The 25,153-nt window shown below is 38.5% G+C and overlaps 1 protein-coding gene across 1 annotated transcript in view; it reads right to left on the reverse strand.

The window, feature by feature from the left end:
• The window catches only part of GLDC (glycine decarboxylase), a 106,778-nt gene that overhangs the window by 2,148 nt on the left and 79,477 nt on the right, over positions 1–25,153 (reverse strand). Inside the window, exons 18-24 of the mRNA XM_074282881.1 lie at positions 24,988–25,137; positions 21,290–21,402; positions 18,609–18,750; positions 14,295–14,406; positions 6,468–6,563; positions 2,944–3,116; positions 2,193–2,273 (exon numbers count right to left, since the gene is read on the reverse strand). Coding sequence (XP_074138982.1) covers positions 2,193–2,273; positions 2,944–3,116; positions 6,468–6,563; positions 14,295–14,406; positions 18,609–18,750; positions 21,290–21,402; positions 24,988–25,137 — 867 coding nt within the window. The remainder of the gene's footprint in view (positions 1–2,192; positions 2,274–2,943; positions 3,117–6,467; positions 6,564–14,294; positions 14,407–18,608; positions 18,751–21,289; positions 21,403–24,987; positions 25,138–25,153) is intronic.

Here is a 25,153-nt window from a genome sequence, read left to right on the forward strand (position 1 = left end):
TGTTCTTCATGAAGGGAATGGTCTGCTCAAGGGACCAACAATGAATTTTATTAAAAATAAACAAAAACAGATGACCAGCCAAAATTCATCATGTCCTCTGCCTATTTGAAATGAAACTAAACGTATGCCTTCGCCTATTTGCAAGGAAAACCCACAAAACATTACTGAAAATTCTAAAAACCCAGAGCCCCCAACCTAAATGTAAAATGACTAAAAAGAATTAGGAAGGATGGCTCAAGGCAGAGTAATTCTTTTTAGTCATTGAGTCATCCTTCCTATTATAAACTACAAAATGTCTGGAGGTGTCACTTGGTGGGATATTTTAATTGTAAGTCAAATGAGATATGTGACTTTCATTAGACTCAAAAGGTCCTTCTTTCCCCATCAACAAAAGGGAAAAAAAAACACGGATCACCTTGGCTCAAGATTTCTAGGGAAAAGTTAGTAAAGATAACCATCATTGCAAAAGCCCACTCCGATGCCTTCCCTAAAAGCACTGAGTCAGTGACAAGTTTCCTCCCACCCTGATGTTTGCCACAGCTCTACATCTCAGTTCAGTGCACCTGTGTTCTGTACCTCTCCTTGTTGCTTTAAAGGATCCGTGAAAATCTTTGACCCGTGCTATAAGTCTGCTGTTTGTAGCACAAAGCGTCTGTTCTTTACTGAGCTGAGAATCCTGAGAAGGAGGCAACATAATGAGGCAGAATCCTATGACTTAGTACTAGCAGCAGCAAGCCACCTTGTCTCCTGAAGCCTCACTTAATTTTTTCATCTTTGAAATGAGAGGCTTAAACTAAATACATTTTAAATTCCCTTACAGCTCACTAGTAAGCTAGACGTTACTTGTTTTTAGTCTTTGTATCATTTCCATTTAGCACAATGCCTTCCATTTAGTTTAATTTATTAAAGTGAATTAAATTCTCTGAAAATCTGGCTTATGGAGAATAAAAAAAGGAATGAAATAAGCATTTATAGAACATATTTTGTTACTGTTGATTATTTCTGTCATGTCTGATTCTTTATCACTCAATTTGGGTTTTTTTTCCTTTGCAAAGATACTGGAATGGTTTGCCATTTCCTTCTATAGTTCATTTTACCCAGGAAACCAAGGTAGAGGGTAAGTGACTTGCCCAGGGTCACACAGATAGCAAGTGTTCTCTGTTAACATTCATCAGCCCCACTCATGATGATCCATGTTTTCCTTTAGATGCAAGCATGGGATTTTTATTCTAAGAAACTAGAAAAGCAGTCAAACTGTGTAAAGGTGCAGTTTAATAGTGAGCACTCAGTTTGGAGTGTAAAGACCTGGGTAGATCTGCATCTTAGCTTTGCCATCTACTACTTGTGTGCACTGATCTTAGACACCTCCCATCCTTGTTCCTGCTATCAGTTTCTTTGTCTATAAAATGCAGAGGCTATATTAGATGGCCCCTGAGCTTCCTTCTGTCTCCAGGTTCATGCCCCATAATCTCTAAGATCCCTTCAATGATTCTGTGATCCCATGCAGTTACATCTCAGTCCTGGCCACTATCCACATCCTCAACATTAAAGGAATTATGTATCAAACATATTTGTGAATATACAGGTCCTTTTCTCTTTTATCTCTGGAATACAGGCCTAATAGTATTGTTGAATCAAAGGATATGCACAGTTTAATAACTTTGGGAATATAGTTCCAGATTCCTTTCCAGAGTAGTTAAACCAATTCTCATCTTCACCATTAATGTATTAGTATACCTGGTTTCCTGCAGCTTCACCAATATTTGTCATTTTCCTTTCTTGTCTCCTTTGCCAGTGTGATTGGTTTGAGGCAGACCCTCATAACTGTTTTGATTTGCATTTCTGCAGTAGTAATTTAAAATGTTCTTTCATATAGCTATTGATAGTATGAATTTCTTCTCATATCATTTGTACCTATCAAATGAGGCTCAGCTATTTTAATTTGCATTTCATTATTTGCAAGGCTGAGTACTTTCCCAAGTGATTATTAAAATCTGATAGCCAGGTGATGGAGTCAAGATACAGAACAAGACACATCTTTGGATATGAACAATATAGGAATTTGTTTTGCTTGATCAAGACAATATTTCCAATTTTCACAGGAGAGCAATAGTACAGAAGGAAAAAGTGTAAGAAAATTAGATTTTTTCTCATTGGAAGAAGATTAAACATTTTTTAAAAGAATTACTCACTAGTGGGAAAGCTGCTACTTCTCTGGAGTAAGGCCGATCCCAGTTTGAGGAGGTTATACAAGTCAGGGAGTGTGGAGACATCTAATACCAGAACCCAAAGAAGGAAGAAAATAGAGTGGTTATTTCCAAAGAATATTGATTGTCCATACCCCCCCCCTTTCTTTCCACACTGTAAAATATCCCAAACAAGCATTGCTACAAAAATCCCTTGATTTCCATTTTTTAATCACCTTAAATCTCAAATGAACAACAAATATCTAGAAAAATAAGGGAAATAACTATCTCATTAGTATACAAAACTCTGCCTTGGAAAAGCTTCATAGTACCCTTTGGCCAGGTACAAGTTTCCAAGGACATTCATGGTATAGGGAGCAGAATATCAGATCTGAAGTCAAAAGACCTCAGAGTTCAAATTCTGGCTTTGCATTTGGTACCTGTATGACTTTGGGCAAGTGGCTTTCCTTTTGCCCTTAGAAGGAAAAGGAAAAGAACTAGACTAGATGGACTTCAGAGTTCCCATTCAATGTTTTATATATGACTTTAAGATCTCTCCACTATTGGGGTGACCTTGTACGAGCTTTATTATCTTTCTTCATTTCTCAAATAAGAATTATAATATTCACAATCATATAACTGGCAAGGATCAAAGACAGAACTCCAGTACAAGTCACCTGCCTTCAAGGGAAGTGCTCTATCCAATATAACATGCTGTCTCCTTGGCAATGTGCTATGGCACCCAGCACTAACTTACCTTCAATGGGTTGACCCTTGAGTCCATGCGACCTTCCTCTATGTCAGCAATTTCTTGTCGGATACTGATCAGGGCATCACAAAACCTATCCAGCTCAGCCTTATCTTCAGACTCTGTGGGTTCAATCATAAGCGTCCCGGCCACCGGCCATGACATGGTGGGAGCATGGAACCCTAGAAATGCAAGCAAGGAGTGTTTCAGTTCAGCAAGAAGTTGGACTCTCATTTTTAGGATACTTTTTACTTCATACATTATAGGACATCAAAACTCAAATTCCTATTCTAAGGCAATAGCCAAATGTGTGGAATCACCTCTCAAAAACTGGTTACAGTTCCCAGACATATTCACAAGTAGAATATATATGCAACATCACTGAGTGGAAAATATTAAGTGTTGAAGGGAAAGAGGATGAACTTACAATCACAACAAAAACATTTTCAAGATCAAGAATGCATTTTTACTGAACACTGCACAAATGAGGGAAACCACAGAATATCTCAACATGGTTAAGGTTGATGGCTGGGTGCCTGTTATGGGAATTCATTCCTGTGCAAAGAGTTTGACACACCTGTCACTCAGTGACCTCAGGTAGTAAGCATGGAGTGGGAGTGATTTAGGGTTTGTCTCCATTAGTATTCCAGAATTTTAAGATTTGTATACTCAATGGTAATGTTTAAATTTTCATTTTCCAAATCTACTAATATGATCTATAGACCTCTCTTGTCAAACAAAATAGAGTTCTCCCTTATTTTTATTCTTTCTAATAAATGAAATGCTCTGGGGTGGGAGGGGGAGCAGACTATCATCAAAGAAAACAAATTTTCAACTTGAAAATTTTAAATTTCCCTTTTGGGGGCACCTAGGTGGCACAGTGGATAGAGCACCAGCCCTGAAGTCAGGAGGAACTGAGTTCAAATCTGGTCTCAGACACTTTCTAGCTATGTGACTCTGGGCAAGTCACTTAATCCCAATTGCTTCAGCAAAATAAAATTTTAAAATTCCATTTTTAAAGAAATGTGAAAATGAAAAATATTATCATCACTCATGAGAATCTAAGCAAACAATTTTATTGGGGGGGGGCCTATTTTTGCTCATCTATAAAATCTTAAGGCTTGAGGATCTTTAAAGTCCCTTCCAGGTCTAATAGGCTATGAGTCTAAGCTTTTGCGGTGAATTAAAAAATCTACTTAACATGTGAAAAAAGTTACCAACTGCACAAAAAAATTATCAAAATATCAGAATCCACAAAAGAAAACCACATTACTTTCACTGTCTGGTGAAGTCCATTAGCAATCCACTCTAAATCAAAACAAACTTGCATAAACAGCTTCCAAAACAGACACCAATCAACACTACATTTCTCATTCCTATATACTGTCTCTTAATCTTTTCTTTGGAAATGCACAGATTGCTTTGGCTACTTCCTGTACACAAAAGTTGGTCCACCTCCTCTGTGCCAAAAGAAGCCTAGAGTTAGCAGTGACATGCATAAAGAATTATCCATCATTTACTTAAATGTGTCAGTGTCTGGCCAGGAAAAAGATTTTTTCTCTATTGATTAGAAATGCATTTCTCCTTTACATTTCCCTTTCCTTTGAAGGATGCTAATAATAACAGCTACCCACACGTTCTCCTCCAGACTCTCTGTAAATGCCTTAATGTGACATGGTGTAAAAAATGACCCTGAGCTCTCAAGGACTATGCCAGTGGAGCAAACATAAACCTGGTATATCCAACCAATGGGCAGAAGGTACCTGGTGACAGACCGAACTCCTGTCATTGGAGGACGAGCCTAGCTGTTTTAGAGATTCATTGCCAAAAGGTAGAACACTAATGCTAATTTTTTTTTTTTGGCCATAGCAAAACACAGTGCCCCGAGGACTAGAAAAGCTATGATCTGTTGAGGGGTGAGGAAGTTGGCAAAGGGGAGTAGCTACTCAAATGAGAATACATGAAGCACCAAATCAGACTCCATTTATATCTCATACCAATCCTAAAGCAGATAAATAATAATTTTTAAAAATAAGATTTTGATAAGTTCTAATTTGTGCATCCTTGTTATCTCTCCCCATCCCCTCCCAAGTGGGCCATCCCATATCACAAAGTGCATTCTTTAAAGACAAATTTTATTTTATTTTATTTTTGCTGAGGCAATTGGGGTGAAGTGACTTGCCCAGGGCTACACAGCTAGGAAATATTAAGTGTCTGAGATCAGATTTGAACTCAGGTCCTCCTGACTTCAGGCTGGTGCTCTTATCTACTTTACCACCTAGATGCCCCTAAATTTTAGACAAATTTAAAAAAAGAAAATAATCAGCACAACTGAGCGATATATTTTTTAAAAAATCTGAAAAAGGTGCAGTGTGTAATACTTCTGAACCTCCTGTTTCCATGAAAGGGTGGATGGGAAGCATCATTTTTATTTCTTCTTTGCAGACAGGTTTGATTTTTGTAATTGGTCACTTGATTTTTTTTGCATATGTGGGTCTTACTCTGTTGTCTTGACTCTATTTACTCTTCATCCACTCAGATGGAACTTTTTATGTTTCTCTGTGTTTATCACATGCATTATTTCTTATAGAACATTAATATGTCATTATATCCATTTATCATAATTTATTTACCCATAACCCAATCAATGAGAATCTACTTTGTTTTTCAAGTCTTTGTTATAAAAAAAAAAAAGTGTTGCTATAAATATTTTGATTTATGTAAGGATTATTTTCTTAGTAACGGCTTCCTTGGAGTATAATCTCAGTTAGTAGAGTCTGTGGTTCAAAAGGTAAGCAGATTTTAACCATTTTACTTGCAATATTTCCAAATTGCTTTCCAAAATGGTTGTACCATTCCATAGTTCCATCAACAATGTATTAGTGTTCCACAATTCCTCCAACTTAGACTTTTGTCTTTTTTTGTCATTTCTGACAATTTATAGAATGTGATGAAAAATCTCAAGGTTGTTTTGATTTGTATTTTTCTTATAATTAGTTATCTGGAGCATTCTTTCATGTGCTTATGAATATTCTGTAATTCTTTTGAAAAATGTTTGGTCCTATCCTTTGATCACTTATCTATAGGGGAATGGCTATTGGTCTCTTACATATATATTTATTCATTGTTAATGTACCTGCTACCAACTTGGCCTGACCTTTTTGTTTTATACCAGAGATGAAACTATTAGGAAAATCACATAATATAGTGGCAAAAGCAAGGGATTTAGAGTCAAGGAAACTTTAATTCTAATCTCAACTCACATATGCACTAATTCTGTGACATTAGACAATTCATTTAACCTCTCTGAGCCTAATTTTCCCCATCTGTAAAATGGGAATCATAATAGTATGCACTTCTCCAGGTCCTTGAGACAACCAAATGAACAAACATTAAAGCACCATAAAATACTCAAAATGGTGCCCCTGGTGTATCCTGGTGTAAATTAAATAGCACACTGCACTTTATACTTACTCAAAATAATAAAAACTAGATTTGAAGAGTACTAATAGCCATGAAGCAAAACTACTCACCATAATCTTGAAGTCTCTTGGCAACATCCACAGCTTCAATATTTGCAGATTTTTTGAAGGGTCTTGTGTCCAAAATAAATTCATGAGCCACATAACCTGTTGAGAAACAAGGGTCATCCAAAAATTCTTTTATGAAAATAAATAACTGGTGGCCTTATCTCAAAATAGCAAATTTTTGTGTGTACTAAAATAGAACTTTATCAATTGCACTGTAAAGTAGTCAATCAACAAGTATTTATTAAACACCTGGTATGAGCCACGCAATGGGGAAACAAAAAAGGTAAAAAAACCAGTTCTTACTGTCAAAGAGCTTACAGTTTAAGGGGAGACCACACTATAAAAACAACTATGAGCAAACAAAATATCTGTCAGGATAAATTGAAGATAATCAATAGAAGAACTGAATTAGAATAAATCAAGAAGGGATGAATGAGAAACCATATTTGCTTAAGGAAATCTTCAACAATATGGGACACACTAGAAAGCAGATATTTTCTGATTAATCTGAACTGATGGAAGTAGAACCCCAACACCCACCATAAAAAGTTATTATTGATAAGATCCTTTTTGCTCCAGGCATTCATAGAGAAAATTTGTTGCATATAGAAGACCATTCTGTCACAGACATGCTCACCTATACAATTATTTACTGATGAGGGATCAAAGGTGCTTTTAAGTTCAAGGCTTTAGTCTTGCCAACGTGGAGATGAGTGACTATGGAAATTCAGTTACTAGAGCATAGAATTTAAAGTTAGAAGGAAGCTTGGGTATCACCTACTCCAATATCCTTATTTATAAAAAGCAGGAAACTTAGAATGAGAAAAGGAAAGTAAATTATCCAAAGTCACAAAAGATTCATACTGAAATATTCTGACTTTAAAGTCAGTGATGGCTTATTTACTGCAGCAGCTTCCTAACAGGTTGCTTCCCACAGGAAGACTTTATATTAATTAACCATTCTTTCTTAAACATTGATCTGATAATGTCTCCATAAAAGTGACTTCCCATGGTCACACAGATTGTAAAGAGACAGACTGGGATTTGAATCCACATCTAATTCCAAATCTAGTTGTTCTTTCTGCTTGCTATAGCACACTACTTCCAGAGGATATATCTTAACTACATGCTATGTGTTGGGAAAAGAAAAGGGACAAACATTTTTAAAGTACTTACTATGTGTTAGGTATTGTGCTAAGCTCTTTACAAATATTGATTTATTTTATAATACTTCTGGGAGGCAGGTGCTATTATTATCCCATTTTATAATGAGGGGAACTGAAATACAGGTTAAGGGATTTGTTAGTTTTAAATCAGGTCTAACTCAGGCTCTATCCATTGTGCCATATAGCTGCTTCTCTTGGGAAACAATGAAGTAGACAGTGGAATTGATGAAGCCAGATCCATAGATTCAGTCCTGATGGAGTCCAAGCTCATGACCATTGTTTGCATCATGACACATAGCTGGGAGCTCCTGGTTTTGCCACAGACTGGGCACAAACCCATCACCATTCATGAAAAAACAAACATAGGGGTAGAATCTATATTATTATTACATTTAGATGTAAAATGTTTAGGTACAAGTACAGCAATTTTAAAAATAAAAAATAAATTTTAAAGGCTCCCCCAAAAAGTGGCTCAGCAAAACTGATAGAATTATCCAGGTAAATGCTATCCCTGAGACTAGAACGTATCCATATCAGCTGGTCTTGCCAACCTTTGGCTTTATTTGCTGATAAAGCAGGATAGACAGGGCTTCTCTATTTTTAAGGAGGTTAGGAGCTTATGAATCTCATTTGAAGCCATCAGAAAATCCTTGAAAATATTGATCTGAAGAAGTACTTCTACAATGTATTAATTAGTAAGAAAGAGAAGGCAGCTGAGTTCAAATCCCAGCTCTGCCATTTACTACATAGATAACTTTGGGCAAGCCCTTCTCTTTCCCAGGCTTCAGTGAGGAGATTTGGCTAAAAGGCTCTCCCAACTCTATCAATGTGATTCTAATGATAGGAAATAGATAGTGCCCAGTATCCTACAAGGATCCTACAAAATAAAACTGCTTCTATTTAAGCACTTAGAGTAACTACAAACTAAAACTGATTTTTCAAAAAGTTGCTAAATCAAGCTGTCATTTTGTAAAACCAGCACCCAAATTAAACTTCAAACACTCCCAAAAAATAATCAAGTACCAAAAGGGCGGTAATGAGTAGGAGGGAAAATAGAAATAAATATATGATGAGGAAAAAACCCAATTCGGTTAAGCGCTCAGAATTTCCCTGGCATGTTAAGCGTTCAGGAATCTGAGCCTTCCCATCATTCTCTCAGCCTTCCCGTTGGTCCCTTCTCCTGGCCAGCGTCCCGAGGAGTAAGACTGCATTTCTGGACCTGTGAAACTTGCCCTCCCTCTGATGCTCTAGGAAAACAGGACTTGTCCCATTGGGTTGGCTGAGGACCAGTCCTAAGCAAAGTCCATCAAGAGCTGAACCCGACCCAGCTTTCCTCATGTTCATCCTCCTCTGTGCTCCGAGCCCATCACCAGAGCCAAGGAATCCAGATTCTTCCAAATGAGACTCAGATGTGACTTTCAGAAACCCACATTCTGAAGTCTTCACATTCCAATGACTACAGAATGACAGCTTCTGTCTCTCCTTACTCCATACACTATGAAAAGAGAGGAAAATAAGAATCGGGTGGCCTCTTGGTGCTCCTGACTTAGGGATCCTTTTTAAAAAATTAACAATAATTGAGGCAGCAAATGGAAAGTCCAAGGGAGAGACTTGGAGATGGGAAAACCTATGTTCAATTCCTGCATTAACCCTTACTCTTTCTGTGAGCTTGGCAGGTTATTTCCCTTTTTCCAGCCTCAGTTTGCCCATCTATAAAACCCTATCTCCTAGGGTTGTTGGGCAGCTATGGATAGAGGGGCAAGTCTGGGTTCAAGAAGACTCACTCATCTTGCTGAATTCCAATCTAGCCTCATTTATGAGCTTTGTGAACCTGGCCAAGTCACTTCACCCAGACCAGTCCTGTGGGCTCTAACAAGGCTTTTGAAGGGAGGTATTTCTTGACATGAGTAAAACTGGAACAGCTGACTAAAGCTACAGAGTAAGCGCTTAATAAGGGCAGCAAGGTGGTACAGTGGATAGAGCACCAGGTCTGGGGTCAGGAAGACTCAAATCTGGCCTCAGACAATTCTTGGGATTTCAGTAGCCAAGGAGCCAATGCTGGTTCTTCTCTGAAGAGATTTGTTTAACAAAAGAACTTTTTAAAAAGTGGGGGGGGTGTAAAAAATTTTAAATTAAAAAAATTTTTGATTTAAAAAATATTTTAATGATTATTTCTTGATTTCCTTGGTAATCTTTTGTGATGTCCATAGACTTCATCAGACTACCCAAAAGGATCCAGGACACGAAAGGTTAAGAACCTTGATGTACAGGGACTAGCTAACCTTGTCTTCAGCTCTTATATGTATATAGCCCTTAGTCTCCCATCTATCAAGGGAAAAAAGTAAAAAAGCCATATAGGGAAGAGGGATTTTCAGTCCATTGAGTTTGGCCTGCCTAAGGAAAACATCAGAGCTGTGAAATAATGGGAATTGGGGCCTGGCTTCTTGTGTTTCCTTGTTTTTTTGTCCAGAGGCCCAGAGGCTGTTTTTGTTAGGAGGGGCACAAATTAAGAAATTCAACAACACATACAAGAGTGAAACCCAAACAAAACTCACCCTTTCCAAAGAAACACAGATGGAAAAGACAGCTAGGATTCACAGAAAGTTGGGCTTGTTATTTAAGAACTGTTGGCTTTATACACACCCATGGAAGTTTTTAAGATGCCTCCTTTTATTTGATATATCCAGTCTCCTCCTCTTTCAAACAACATCCCTATAAAATACTATTTTTGTTCCTCATACTACATCTTCCTGAAAGCCTAGCAGACCTGCATTCTCTGACATAAATAAAATTGATTCAACGACCAAAGGTACATAGTAAGCACCTAATAAGGGCACTACACAGTACAGTGAATAGAACACCAGATCTGGAGTAGGGAAGATTCATTCTCAGAGTTCAAATCCGTCCTCAGACACTTACTATCTTAATCCTGTTTACCTCAATTTCCTCATCTGTAAAATGAGCTGGAGAAGGAAACAATGAACTATTCTATTTGCCAAGAAAATCCCAAATGGGTTCACTAAGAGTCCAACGTGCCTGAAAACAACCAATAACAACCAAAAAATTAAAAAAAAAAAAGCATTTAATAAATGCTTATTGGCTGACTGACTGACCAGCCAATTCTCAATTCTGATTGAGAATTACAAAAAGGGCCACATTAGTTTATAAAATACAAGTCAGAATTTCATTAACTTCTGTGTAGTTATCCATAATAAAGAATAATCTTCTTTATAGCAAGTAAAGGTGATTAAAATTAAGAAAGCTACCAAATTCCTAATAAAACTAAGTCCTTTATATAAGAAATATTTTACTATGCATTTTTGAATTTTTTTCTCATAAAAAAATTTTGTCCAAAACACTATATTTATTAAAACCCTATTTTCCCCCTCAGGTGGTAAACTTGTGTTTGCATTTTTCTCATGCTCTGAACTGTTGAGGCTTAAATGATTTAATTAATAAGCATACTAATCAGACCAAACATGAGAGATTTTTAGTTTCTTGAACATTAGTGTTGAACAATGAAATTTGTAATCACTAATCCATTTCTGTTCCATATTTTTAAAAAATACTATTAATTATTCTAAACTGGTATAAACTATTGCCAACTCACTCCTTCCCAGTCCTGCAAGCCCACAGGGGAAAGTACCTAAATCATTCAAATACTTGTTGATTGGATGGTTAATTTACCCTGGTTTTCCCACTGGAATGCCTTCCTCCCTTGCCCTTCTGTTATTTTCCAATCTGCTTAAGCCTCCAACCACAGCTGCACATCCCACAATTATTATAACAGGTGATTTTGTCTCACACTGAGGTCATCCTATACTAGTTTCCTCAATTTCCTTCTTCCATCCCTCAAAATTTCTCAACATCACTAAAGGATCCAGAGGAGCAAAAAAATCAAATCATCTTTCTCTCCTGGCTATCCTTTCTTCTCAGTAAGCCTAACCCTTTAACCTGCCCTTGACCCCCCCTGTTTTGCAGTTCTCCTACTAGCAACTGTTCCCTCTTTTTCATGAATTTTCAATCTCTCTCCTATCCAATAGTTCCTGTCTGCCTACACACAAGTCTCATCTGCTCAATATAGGAAAAATAACCAATACTTTCTCTTGACCTTTCTATCCTACTTAATTACTCCCTCCTCTCTATTCTCTTTCCTGCCAAACGTCTTGATAGAAAAAAAAACTCTTAATGCTTCTGCTTTCTCCTCTCTCAACCAGGCTTCTAGCCCTACCATTCACCGAATTTCAATATTCAATAGAAGATGACCAATAATTATAACTGCCATAGAATGATGGGGAGGGGAATAGACTCCAAGTCCAGAGACCTTGCTCTGAATCCTGCCCCACTTCAGGCCCTCAAATATTACAAAAACTTCCTAGTATCTCTCCCTGACTCAAATCCCTCCCTTCTCCAATCTATCCTCTATACAGCTGCTAAAATAATTTAATTTTTGTCCTTGCATTTTCATAGCCTAGTACATTGCCTGCACATTAGCTCCTTTAATAAATGCTTGTTGATCGAGTGATTGATTAGAATCCCTTAAAGGCGCAGCTCAAACAGCAGGTCCTACACTTGAGAGGGCTTCCCCTCTCCCACCCCCAAAATAATTTTGTATCTTTTAATCTTTTGTATCTGCTTATATGCCATTCCATTCTCAGACCATAAGCTCCTTGAGGGCAGACACTATTTCATTTGTGCTTTTGTATCCCTAGTCATTATCAGGAGTTTGTGTTCCTAGCTGTGTAACTGTGAGCAAGTCATCTTAAGTGAGTTATCTGAGTTTGAGTCTGTAAAAATAAAGATAGTTCTGAGAAAAATACTTTGTAAACTTTCAAGTCCAGCAGAAATAAGAACTTTCCTAATCCCAGTGGCCTTAATTCATTCCTTCTCTTTGACCTCTCTGGAGGTCAATGACATCCTCCTCATTAAGGAATATATTTTCTCCATCTGGCTCCCAAGATATAAGCCTTCCTGTTCTCCCCCTACCATTCTAATGGATCTTGGTATCTCTTCCTGGTTTCCCTTTCTGACTCTTAAGGTGGCTGCTCCTCCAGATTCTGCTCTCTCCTTTGGCAGGTGATTCTCCTAGACCATTATTTTAGGAAAAGCAGATCTTGTTTCTTTCATTCCTGATTCCTCACCCTCTAGTTCTAGAAACATAAGCAAACTGCAGATCAACTCTGCCATTGTTCCTGCATGGTATTTATCCATCTATTCCACCATGGCCCCCTCACCAAACCAGTAATTTCCCAGGCAAAATACCCCTTCTTGGTCACTACTTCCCCTTCATGTATTATCTCTCTCAGTAGAATGTAATTTCCTTAAAAGCAGAAAAGGTCTTTATTATTATTATTATTTATGTAGTCAGAACTTAGTACAGTGCTTGACACTTTTATACTAGTTTAATAAATGCTTTTTCATACCTTCAGTCTCTATATAGGTGACTCAAATCTGTCTCCAGCCCTGAGCACCCCACCTGCATCTTCAACCCCCTGCAATGTGTTCTAGCAACACTTCAGACTCAAAAGCTGAGCTCATCTTTCTGTCTGGACCTGCCTCTGCTCTGACAGGGAAGCACCAGTCTCCAAGGTTGAAAAGCTCAGAGTGAAAATCTGAGTGTGATTTTACTCTTCCACCTCCCTCCCTGAGCTAACAAGTCTTTCTGATTCTTCCTCTGCAACTTCTCTCACCTCTGTTCCCTTCTCTCAGCTGAGTCCTAATTACCGCCTACTTGGACTACTGCAATTGTCTGATTGGTCTCATTTCTCCTTGCCAACCTCTGCTAGAATTCCTCCTTTATGCCTCTGCCATATTAATTTTCCCTAGGCAGGGATCTGGTCAAGCTATTATCAGAGAAAAAGAGTACAAAGAAATGGGAGCAGTCCAATTGAGGGGGGAGCATGGTGCAGTAATGGCTCGTCCCTAGATCTGAAATCCTGGGTGTAAACCCTGCCTCAGACAAGCAAGCTGTGGGACACTCAACAGAGCCCTTGCCCTCTCACCAAGGACCCACCTTCCCACCCTACGGATGCCTCAGCCCCAGGCTCTCCTGAGGTATGGGTCTCTAGCCCAGAGTGTCATTTCAGGAGGTGCCCAGGCTAAAGTCACTGCCCTCCTGGCTCTGCTCCTTACTCCACATTCTTTCCAGTTCCACTTTTAGGTGTTTTTTCTCTATGAGAATGTAAGCTCCTTGAATGTTAATACTATTTTTTTTTGCTCGCATTTGTATCTTCAACATTAAAACAGTGACTGACACATAGTAAGCAATTATTAATTAATATCAATAATAATAATAACTAACATTTAAATGATGCTCACTGTGGACCACGCACTGTACTAAGTGTTTCACAATTATTTCACTTTATTCTCACCACGCTAGGAGATAGGTGCTATTATTATCAACTTACTACTGACATTACTGTAGACAAGCCACTTCTCTGTGCCTCAGTTTCCTTATTTGTAAAATGAAGGAGTTGGATCTATAAGCCCCTGAACTGCTTCAGGTCAGTCCTGATAACCTCCATAATTATCTGCTGTAAGTCAGGACTGTGCTGATGAACAAAGGCGGACACCTCGCTTCCCATTGGCTGACTTCATCATCACATCCAAGAATCCAACATCTCAGAGGCAGGGCTCCCACGGAATCTGTGTGATTGACACTTACCTCTTGCCCCTCTAAAAAGGACTTTGTAATGCTTTTCCAGTCGTTTGGCCATGTAGTTGGCGTTTAGTATTGCAATCTCCGTGGCGTGCTTGAGACCCTTGCCTCCCATCATCTGCAATGGAAGCAAAATGTGGTACAGTAACCACAAGAGCAGCTAATACTGACACGGTGCTTTATAAATATGATCTCGTAGGTATAGGAGTTATAGGGATAGAGTCATAAGATAGTTATGGAGAGAGGGTCATAGAGACTGGAGTTCTCATTACTATATTACCTTCAGGGGAAGGTTTGTTCATAAGTAAGGAGAGGTTTAGCATGATCAGATTTAACCTTTTAAGTGTAGGCATGGGTTGAGTGCTCCCCTAGGTAAACTTTGCAGGGTACCAAAGTCACTATTTTTAAAAAGGAACTCTCCTGGGGCACTAACAAAATCCTAAAATGTTTTAAAAATTCTTTCATGTTTAAACAACATCTCCTTATTCTTTTCTTAGCCAAAGAGTAAAGCTTTATTTTAAGTAACCATTACAAAGTGGTAAAGAAATTCATTGAATCTAGATCACCATTTGACCTGTTTTATTGTCCTTTTTGATTGTCCTTTCACATTATCTGATAGTACAGTACTCTCCTTAGAGATATTTAATAAATGTTACTGATTGTTAATCATCTTTAATTCATCCAGATGCAAGATCACTTGTGATCAATTAATAATTTCAGACCAGTACCTCCCAATAGAAAGAGCAACTTAAAACTTTTAAGTGCTCAGTTTGTAGCAAAGGTTTATTTTTTGTATATAACAACAGTTAAATTTCTATATGTGGATAGAAGGAAAGAAGAAAGGAAGGAAGGGGGAGGGAGGGAAAGGAAAGGAATGGAAAACAAAGTAAAGAAAAGAAAACAAAAAGAAATGAAACAAAATGAAAGGAAAGGGAAAAGGAAGGAAGGAAGGAAGGAAGGAAGGAAGGAAGGAAGAAAGGAAGGAGGGAAGGAAGGAGGGAAGGAAGGAGGGAAGGAAGGAGGGAAGGAAGGAGGGAAGGAAGGAGGGAAGGAAGGAGGGAAGGAAGGAGGGAAGGAAGGAAGGAAGGAAGGAAGGAGGGAAGGAAGGAGGGAAGGAAGGAGGGAAGGAAGGAAGGAAGGAAGGAAGGAGGGAAGGAAGGAGGGAAGGAAGGAGGGAAGGAAGGAAGGAGGGAAGGAAGGAGGGAAGGAAGGAGGGAAGGAAGGAGGGAAGGAAGGAAGGAAGGAAGGAAGGAGGGAAGGAAGGAGGGAAGGAGGGAAGGAAGGAAGGAAGGAAGGAGGGAAGGAAGGAGGGAAGGAAGGAAGGAGGGAAGGAAGGAGGGAAGGAAGGAGGGAAGGAAGGAAGGAAGGAAGGAGGGAAGGAAGGAAGGAAGGAAGGAGGGAAGGAAGGAGGGAAGGAAGGAGGGAAGGAAGGAAGGAAGGAGGGAGGGAAGGAGGGAAGGAAGGAAGGAAGGAGGGAGGGAAGGAGGGAAGGAAGGAAGGAGGGAAGGAAGGAAGGAAGGAAGGAAGGAAGGAAGGAAGGAAGGAGGGAAGGAGGGAAGGAAGGAGGGAAGGAAGGAAGGAGGGAAGTAAGGAGGGAAGGAAGGAAGGAAGGAAGGAGGGAAGGAAGGAGGGAAGGAAGGAAGGAGGGAAGGAAGGAGGGAAGGAAGGAAGGAAGGAGGGAAGGAAGGAAGGAGGGAAGGAAGGAAGGAGGGAAGGAAGGAAGGAGGGAAGGAAGGAAGGAAGGAAGGAAGGAAGGAAGGAAGGAAGGAAGGAAGGAGGGAAGGAGGGAAGGAAGGAAGGAAGGAAGGAAGGAGGGAAGGAGGGAAGGAAGGAAGGAAGGAAGGAGGGAAGGAAGGAGGGAAGGAAGGAAGGAAGGAAGGAGGGAAGGAAGGAAGGAAGGAGGGAAGGAAGGAAGGATTTAAATTTAGGTCTTCAATGCTTGGCATCCAGTTCGATATCTATTACGCTATGCTGCTTGTCCTATATATGTTCCTCTCAAAATAGCAAGGAGATAACATCACACTATATAATGCAGTGTGAACTTCAGAAGGTCCTTCTAATCAGTTAACTGGTATTTATGAAGTGGGCCAGGCTTGGTGCTCTGCACTGGAGTACAAAGTGCAAGAATGAAACAATTGCTACTCTGAAGAAATTTAATTTAATTGCTACTCTGAAGACAACACGAACCTATATGAGTACACACAGGATAGACATTGAAGTAATAATTATGGGATAGTTAGGAAGGGAGGGTGCCAGCACTTAGGGGAATCTGGAAGGGCTTTGTTCTATACTTGCCCCAGTGTACCATATAGCAGGTTTTCAGGTAAAGAGGAGCTGTATCCAGAGGGCAATCATGTGGGACAGGACCTTTTTTGTAACCATGTATTCCTCTAGATAATCTAATGATGTCTTTGTGTCTAGTGCCTTCCCTCCCTTCTTTTCCATTTCCCTCTCCCATCTCCTAAAGGCAGTGTACTGAGCCTTATTTTTTTTTCCCAAGGAGGAGATAAACAGATTAACAAAAAGTGAACATTTTACAATATATAAAAAAAACTTAAAAAAAAAAAAAAAGAATGGAGATTGGGAGAATAGTAGATGCTTAAGCTACAAGTTAAAGCCTCTAAACCAGGAAATACTTCAACATGATTTTCAGAGACCACAATCAATGCCTTGTTTCGAATTAAAAGATCTCAGTAGAAGCAGCTCAGAACAAGAAAAAAGCTTGAGTTCAAGTTTGAGGGCTCTCCTGTTTAGTAACCATCTGACTTGCAACAAGTCAGTCTTTTAATCTGTAACATGGGGAGGGAGGGTAATAATTTTTATGCTGCCTATTTCATAGGATTTTTGTGGGGAAGGCCCTTACAGAGTAATAAGAAGCTATTTATTCATCATCCACTTGGGAAAAAAAATCTGCATTAACTAGGCAGTTAGCAGGACAATGTAGGAAAAAATGGGAGTTATATGTGGAATTTTTAAAAAAAGAAACACCCAGTTCTGACAAGTTCTTTCATTTTATCTTATTTTTTCAAATAAGAAGGGCAAAATTTCTAGGCTAAATTTTTAAGTATAATTATTCAAGTGATTGCAGCTCCTCATCTTTAAAGATTCTAAGGGAATGCATTAAGCAAAGGAATCATTACAGAAATTTCTGCAACATCTACTTGTCTTTATCATTTATGACACTGATTCTTAAGCTGTCCCAGTTCAGGGGGGAGGAGAGTTAGTACTCTGATAACTATATTTAATGTAATTGGCTTTTTTATAATCTTGAGTATCTTATTTTAGGTTTTAAAAACCATGATTCTGGGAAAGGGTCCATCAGACTGTCAACAGGAGCCATGGTACAAGATTCCTGTTATGAGCAAGATGACCTAAATGAAATTTCTGGATTTTTCTGAAAGAATGATATGTTAGAGTAAGAAGTTTACACGACTATAGATTGAGAACTGGGAGAGGGATCCCAGACAATCAAGTCCAGCACCCATAAGCATTGGGCATGGCAAATGGGTGACCAAAACAATATAGCCTAACTTGATCTAATTGGAGTGGATCAGTACCCCAATAACGATCCTAGAGGTATATATCTGATGCTACAATACTCATGATTCTTTGCTCGATATAGAGAGCACAAATGGAAAACTATAATGGGACTGCCGGACAGGTGTGATGATGAAACGTAACTACTGTGGCTGGAAAGATTTCTCTAAGCACTGAGATCCACCCTCCGATATGTTTAGGGTTTCTCCAAGAAATTCCTGTTTCTTGCATTCAAGGTCTTTCACAATGAAGCTTCAGAGGTCCCTGATCATCAGCCTTCTTATGAGATTTCCTTTCATCTACCACATGGCACAGTGGAAAGAGTTCTGGATTGGCTGTGCCCCTTACTGTGTGTATGACCTTGAACAAAGCATTTCTCCAAGCTAAGACTCAGTTCCCTAAGAGGGTCGGACTAGACTGCCTCTAGGCTTCCTTCCAGCACTAAATCAACAATTGTAGCATCTGCTACAGCTCAGTCTCCCATTTTTTTCTTGCCCTCTCTCATCCCAAATTGCTTCCATCCCATTTCCTGTCTTCTATATTTGCTGTCACAGTCCTTGTGCAATAGGCCTGCTACTATTAGCTTAAGAATATTTAATATGTGTTTGTTGGATTAGATTCAATAGAGAATTTCTTCTTTTACAAACCAATAGAAAAGTGCTTATTTCAAGCCCCTCTCGCCCACGGTTGCCCAATGTACATTCCACCATGGCTCTACCAGCCTCTCTACATACATGTGCACATGCAAACACACACAGAGATACATGGATATATATTCCTTACCTTAATATATGCCCAAGAAATTGGCAGAATGGCACTGGAGCCCCAGGGAGCGGCACTGACAGTACCCAAAGGGTGGTCATCTTTATCCAGCTTTATTGGGATGACTGGATGATTTGGTAGAAAAGGGGCAAGATGCTTCTTCCTAGGCAATTAAAAAAAAAACATAATTTGAAAAATGAACAAAGAAATACAAATTTTTTTTAATGTGCTTTGCATGAAGAAAAGAGATTATAAGATCATAGATTTGAAGCTGGAAGGGACTTCTAGAACAACCCTTATTCAAAAGATTGAATTAGTTGTTCAGACAGCTAAATGTCAGTGTTAGGATTTGAATTCAGCTCTCCAACCATTTTATTGTGCTGCCTTTCAGATTAATAATAATTATATAATGCTTATTATGTGCCATATACTATGCTAACTGGCCACCAGCCTTTCCACAAAATGTAATGAAGAGAGGACCACTTTTCCGTATTATGGAGTCAGAGGATCTGGGTTCAAATTTTACCTCTATCACTTATTATGTGTTATTGGTCCAATCTCTTAAATTCTCTTGGTTCTAGTTTCCTTATCTATAAAATGAGGATGTTGAACTAAATGACCAATAAAGTCCCTTTGAATTCAAAATCTATGTCCCAATGAATTTAAGAAAGAAGTAAAAAGGAAATAAGCATTTATTAGACACCAACTATGTGCCAAGAGCCTCATTCATTGCTTTACAAATATTATCTAATTTGGTCTTATCTTAATATAAACAATCTAAATTCAAGCCCAGAGCTAGATAAATAAGTGGTAAGTCATCTGCTCACTTTCCCAGCAGCAATATAGCATATTTCTGGAGAAATGAATTAAATCTTTTTTTCAAAGCCTTCAAGAATTGGTTGTCCACACTTTTTTTTTTCACACAACTTAATTTCACCTTCACAGTCTGAGTGAGTTAACAATTAACAAGTATTTCTTGATGTTTCACATGACTTTGTACTTTGGTTTTGCTCCTAGTAATGATGTTCTTTCCTCCCAGCTCATGAAATATAGAATTAGACTCCAAGTTAGAAAAAATTAAATTCTATAAATCCAAGTCATTGATGAGTGTTGACGATGGCTTAGCTAAAAAAAAGTCTTCTAGGGTAAAGTTATCTTTTTTTCAGTAAGAAATAGGCTACATCCTCTAAGATATGAAATTTTTATCTACTCAAACTAGCATCAGATTGTTATGGGCTGAGAATTGGGCATGGACAGTAAAAAGACACGATTCAAATCTTGACTTTGCTACTCTCATTCATTTATTCAACAGATATTTGTCAAGCACTTTTTTTTTTTTTTTTTTTTGGCAGAGAGAAGCAATTAAGTGACTTGTCTAGGGCCCCACAGTTAGTAAGTGTCTGAAGCCAGGGAAGTCTCTGAATTGGGATTTAAATATGAGAAAGTGTGTTCTATCAGAAGTAATAAGGAAGGACTGATGAGGAAAGAGTAGAAGTGGGAAGACTTTACTATTGCAATCATCCAGGCAGATAATAAATTACCTACTGAAGTGGTAATAATAGAAATAAAAAGATATTTCATGCAAGAGGTATGATAGAGATTCAGCTGATAGGACTTTGCTGTAATTAGATAAGAGATATGATTTTAGCTGGGTGCACTTCAGCAAATCCCTTTCTCTCTCTAGGCTTCAATTAAACATTTAACAAATACTTGTTCATTGGTTAGTCTATAAAATGGGGGGTTGGCCTAGATGATATCCAAGATTCTTTTCATCTATAAATGTATCAATATCTAAATGCCAATTATGATTCCTAATAGCCCATCCAAATTTTTGACCTGCTTGCCAAGCTTAGTATCTTTATTATTTTGCATCTGAATCATCTCTTCTATTAGAGGCTATTCTTTTAGAATTTCAAGATTTACCTAAAGGCATCTGGCTTAAACTAAAATCCTCTCTTAAAATTGTTATTTGGTCATTTTTCAGTTGTGTTTGACTCTTTGCAACCCCATTTGGGGGTTTTATTTGGCAAAGATACTGAAGTGGTTTGCCATTTCCTTCTCCAGCTCATTTTACAGATAAGGAAACTGAGGCACACAGGATTTTCCTGACCTAGCATTCTCTCTACTGTACCACCTACTTACCCTATCTCCAAAAATAATAAATACAAAAATAAAATCTACATGGGGCATACACACATGTTAATTTAGGAAAAAAAACCTCTTGTCCACATTACGAGACTGTTTAAGATAAGGGTCCATCATGAGCCAATGACTTTTTTCTATAAATTAGTCCTTAATGGTTGATTGGCACTGGTACTGTGAAGGCAAAAACTAACATTTCTATGATGGCTTTTTGGAAGAGGAAAGTGGATATTTCGACCCTCTGTTACCTTCAAGAATAATCAAAAACAGATTAAAGCAGCTAACCTGTTTTTAGGTTTATAAGATTAAGAGCTATAGGGGTCTTCACAATCATATACGCAGTGAAACAAAAGTTAGAATTTGATTGCAAGTCCTCTGCTATCAGCTCTAGACCCCTTCCCATTCTGCTCTATCATCATCTCATTTCTGTCTTCCTGTCATCAGTCTGAAAAGTAGATGGGTGACAGAAGAGAAAAGGATACAGCAAATTGCCAGCAAGTCAACTATTTGCCATATTGTATCCCTCCACTGGTGTCCCAAAGCCACGCCCAGGAACTCACACACCAATGGGGCCCATTCCTGGCCCGCCGCCCCCATGGGGAATGCAGAAGGTCTTGTGAAGGTTTAAATGTGAGACATCGGAGCCAAAGTCCCCTGGACGGCAGAGTCCCACCTGTCAGAGAGAAAGAGCAGAACAATCACTGGATAAGAAAGGGAAACACCATAGAACCCCCCAAAATACCACCATCACCCCACAAAAAAGGCTAGTTGTAAACACCTGCATGCAAACACAAGAGGTATTCAAAATACTGTAACTCAATGTTGATCACAGTCTCCTCTTACCCCATCAGAGGAAGAGAGAAATGAAGGGCTAGGGAGGATGGCCAGAAGTGAAATCAATTCATGAGCTTTCTTAAAATTTGTTTAATATTGTCCCTTTCCTTTAGTTAATATTTGACATTTCCGCAATCAGATAGGCTGAGGGTTGCTATAAAAACAAGAGCATGAACTTGTTTAGAAGGGGAAAAGATAAATAGATAGACAGAAGAGAGTGAAAGAGATAGATAAATGAGAGTGAGAGACAGATGATAAACAAATGAAAGATAGATAAGCAAATGAGCAAAATAGACAAATGAGAGAGACAAATAAGAGTGACAGACAAATGAGAGTGAGAGATAAACAAATGAGAGATATATAAACAAATGAGAATAAGATAGACAAATGAAAGTAAAAGATAGAAAGACAGTGATAGTCTTATATATAAGGGATATATATAAATATGTATAGGGATAGATAGAAAGAGTGATAGACAAATGAGAGTAAGAGTGATAGACAAATGAGAGTAAGATTTAGATAAATAGACGAGAAATAGATAAACAAATAAGAATGAAATAGACAAATAAGAGTGAAAGATAAACAAGAGTGAGATAGACAAATGAGAGAGAAAGATAAACAAATGAGAGTGAGAGAGAGATGTTTTGCACATATGTGATAAATATTTATATAGGGATTATTTTATTTATTGTATTCATGCCTCTAGCATATTCTCTGACACATAGTAGACACTAAAAACATATTTATTCGCTCATCAACTGATTGATTTATAATTTAGAGGAACAATGGTATAGTGGCTAGAACTGGCTTCAAAACTCCCTTCTGACATACATGGGCTGTATGTCCTAAGACAAGTCATTTTTAAATCACTTAACCTACCCCAGGAAAGTCTCTAAGATTATACATGGCAGAGAAGCCGCTCATCTGCATTATAAGAAAGAACTTCCTCACCTGGGAGTTCCCTATCAATGAAATCATAGGTCCAATTCCAAGACCTTTGTATAATTGATGTTCAATTATATACTCAGTAGTTAGATCTATGTGAAAGATAAAGGGTCCAAATTTTCATAAGTGGCAAAAATTACCATCTATTATTGGAAATATGTCTCCGGAATATTTTTTTGACTCTTTCTAACTTCCTAATTCAATTTGGCATGTTTCTGGAGGATACACGCATTGCCTTATTGCTCTTAAGTCATGAAGAACCCTAGGATCTTTGCAATTCCATGGACCACAGCATGTTAATCCTGCCCATAGAGTTTTCTTGGCAAAGATCCTGGAGTGATTTGCCATTTCATTCTCCAATGGATTAGGGAAATCAGAGATTAAATGATTTGCTCAGGGTCGCACAGCTAGTGAATTTCTTAATCTGAATTTGAACTCAGGTCTTGCTAACTCTAGGCTTTACTAAACCATCTAACTGTTTTTCCATACATTGATTAGAAGAGCTTGATTAGAAAGAATGAACCATCAAGGACTAAACATCATAGGATTGAAAGTAGAGTCACAAGGAAATTTAGGGATCATCTCTTTACCAATGAAAAAATCAAGGACCAGACTGAAGGGAAGGCACTAAAAATCACTATTCCATTCACTGCATCAGTCAAAACTCAGCCCCAGTTCAAGTCATTTCACAAAAATCCCTGCTTTGAATATGGCAGAGGGTGACCATTCAAAGCTTCTGTTCTCAAGTAAGCAATGAGCAGGGTTAGCTGTTCCCTTTCTAAGACTACAAAGCAATAAGCTATGTACTGTGCCTTTAAAAAGAGTCAGAGGGAAGCACAGAGAAGGGGGGAAATAAGACAACAAACTCAATATATTCAGGAGGCTATTAAGCAGATCAGGATAGTCTCCCACCCCCCACTGGGTTTTATCAGCAGAGCATGTTACAAAGAGCAAAGAATTCATCAGCATCACCCCGTAGGACATGCATATCCATCTCTGCTTTACAGATGAGCAAGCTGAGCAGCTGAGATGGTAAATGAGGGAGCCCTGGTCCGCTGAGAATCAGCAAGCACCTCAGGCCTGGAGGCTCAGGAAGATACCTAACAGCCCATCTGCCTGCAAGCTGCCCCCAGAGAGCTCCATCTCCATCTGCCAGACGTGCTAGAGAAAACCCATCCTGGATTCCCTCCCCCAGGACTCCAACGTCTGGTGCCCTACTGAAATGGGGAGCAGTGAATGGAACAGAGGTAAAGAAGAGGAAAAAGGCAATGGGATCTAATCTGTGAAGTCAGGGGATGTGGATTCCACTACTAACTCAGGAACTGAAAACTGTGGGAGTAAGAATTTGACATCTTTAGGATCCTCATATGAAAAATTTTTATAGGGGGTTTATCAAATGATCTCTAAGGCCCCTTTCAGGTTTAAATCTCCATTCTTCTATGTTAATTCAGCCAATGAAGGAGGTAAGAAGAAAATTGAAGTCTGTTTTTGTTTTGTTTTGCTTTGCTTTGAAATTTCAGGTTTATCAGCGATGACTCAGTTTATAGAGAGAACTCTTTTTCATTAATTCATTCAAAATACATTTATCAAGTGCTTATTATGGGCAGAGTAATATGTTAGGTATTGGGGAATATATAAAATTCACATTCTTCATTAGGCTGTCAGATCCACGAGGGAAAGATTAGTCTTTGCCCTAAACTGATATCCTAAACAGTGATCATGAAAAATGCAAGACATTACAAGATACGTTCAAAACACAATTATTATATAAAGTCCTTGGGGGGAAAAGAAGAAGAAGGCGTGGCCTTTAAAATGAATTCAGCAGGCAAAGCCAGTGAGGAAAAATCTTCCGGTTATCAGACACAATCTAGACAAAGTAGGCTGCATGGTCAAGGACAGAGTAATGGGAGATAGGGTCTCAGAAGCCAAGTTGTGAAGGGCCTTGACTGCCAGACAAAGAAACTGGAAATCTGAAAATCAGTAACACGACCAGAACAACTCTAGGTATAAAAAAATTGTTAATCAATTAAAAACCCAAATATCAATAGAACACAAGCAAAAAGGAACTTTAGAAACCGTACAATTGCAATGATTAATCTTGGCCCCGGAAAAGAGATGAAGGCAACTCTGACTTTTTCTCAGAAAAATGGGGGTCAATCACATGCTATCATATGTTCTTACCAAATTAATCAGCTTTGCTCAACTGTTTTTCTCTTGTTAAGAGGGAAGAGTTACTAGGAGGGAGATTAGGAAAGGTATATTTCAGAACACTGGTGATGTGAAAACAAAGGCATCAATAAAATTTTAGCTTTAAGAAAATAAATACTGTTCTGGCAACAGTGAGGAAAAAGATCTGGAAAAGAGAATGAATACATGACTCTTTATGAGGCTACTGAAATCATAGAGGCTTTGGTAGTAATGAGGAGATGTACTAAAATGATGGCAGAAGGAATAAAAAGGAAGGAATAGGCCATCCCACCTGTGCATTCATGTTCGCTCCATCCAGGTAAACCTGGCCTCCATGTTGGTGGATGAGGTCACACACATCACTGATATTCTCTTCGAATACCCCATTGGTGGACGGATAGGTGATCATGATGGCTGCCAGGTTCTCTTTATGCTTATCCACCTACATGACAGAAAAG

Source organism: Sminthopsis crassicaudata, chromosome 1, assembly GCF_048593235.1.
Source record: "Sminthopsis crassicaudata isolate SCR6 chromosome 1, ASM4859323v1, whole genome shotgun sequence".
NCBI lineage: Eukaryota > Metazoa > Chordata > Mammalia > Dasyuromorphia > Dasyuridae > Sminthopsis > Sminthopsis crassicaudata.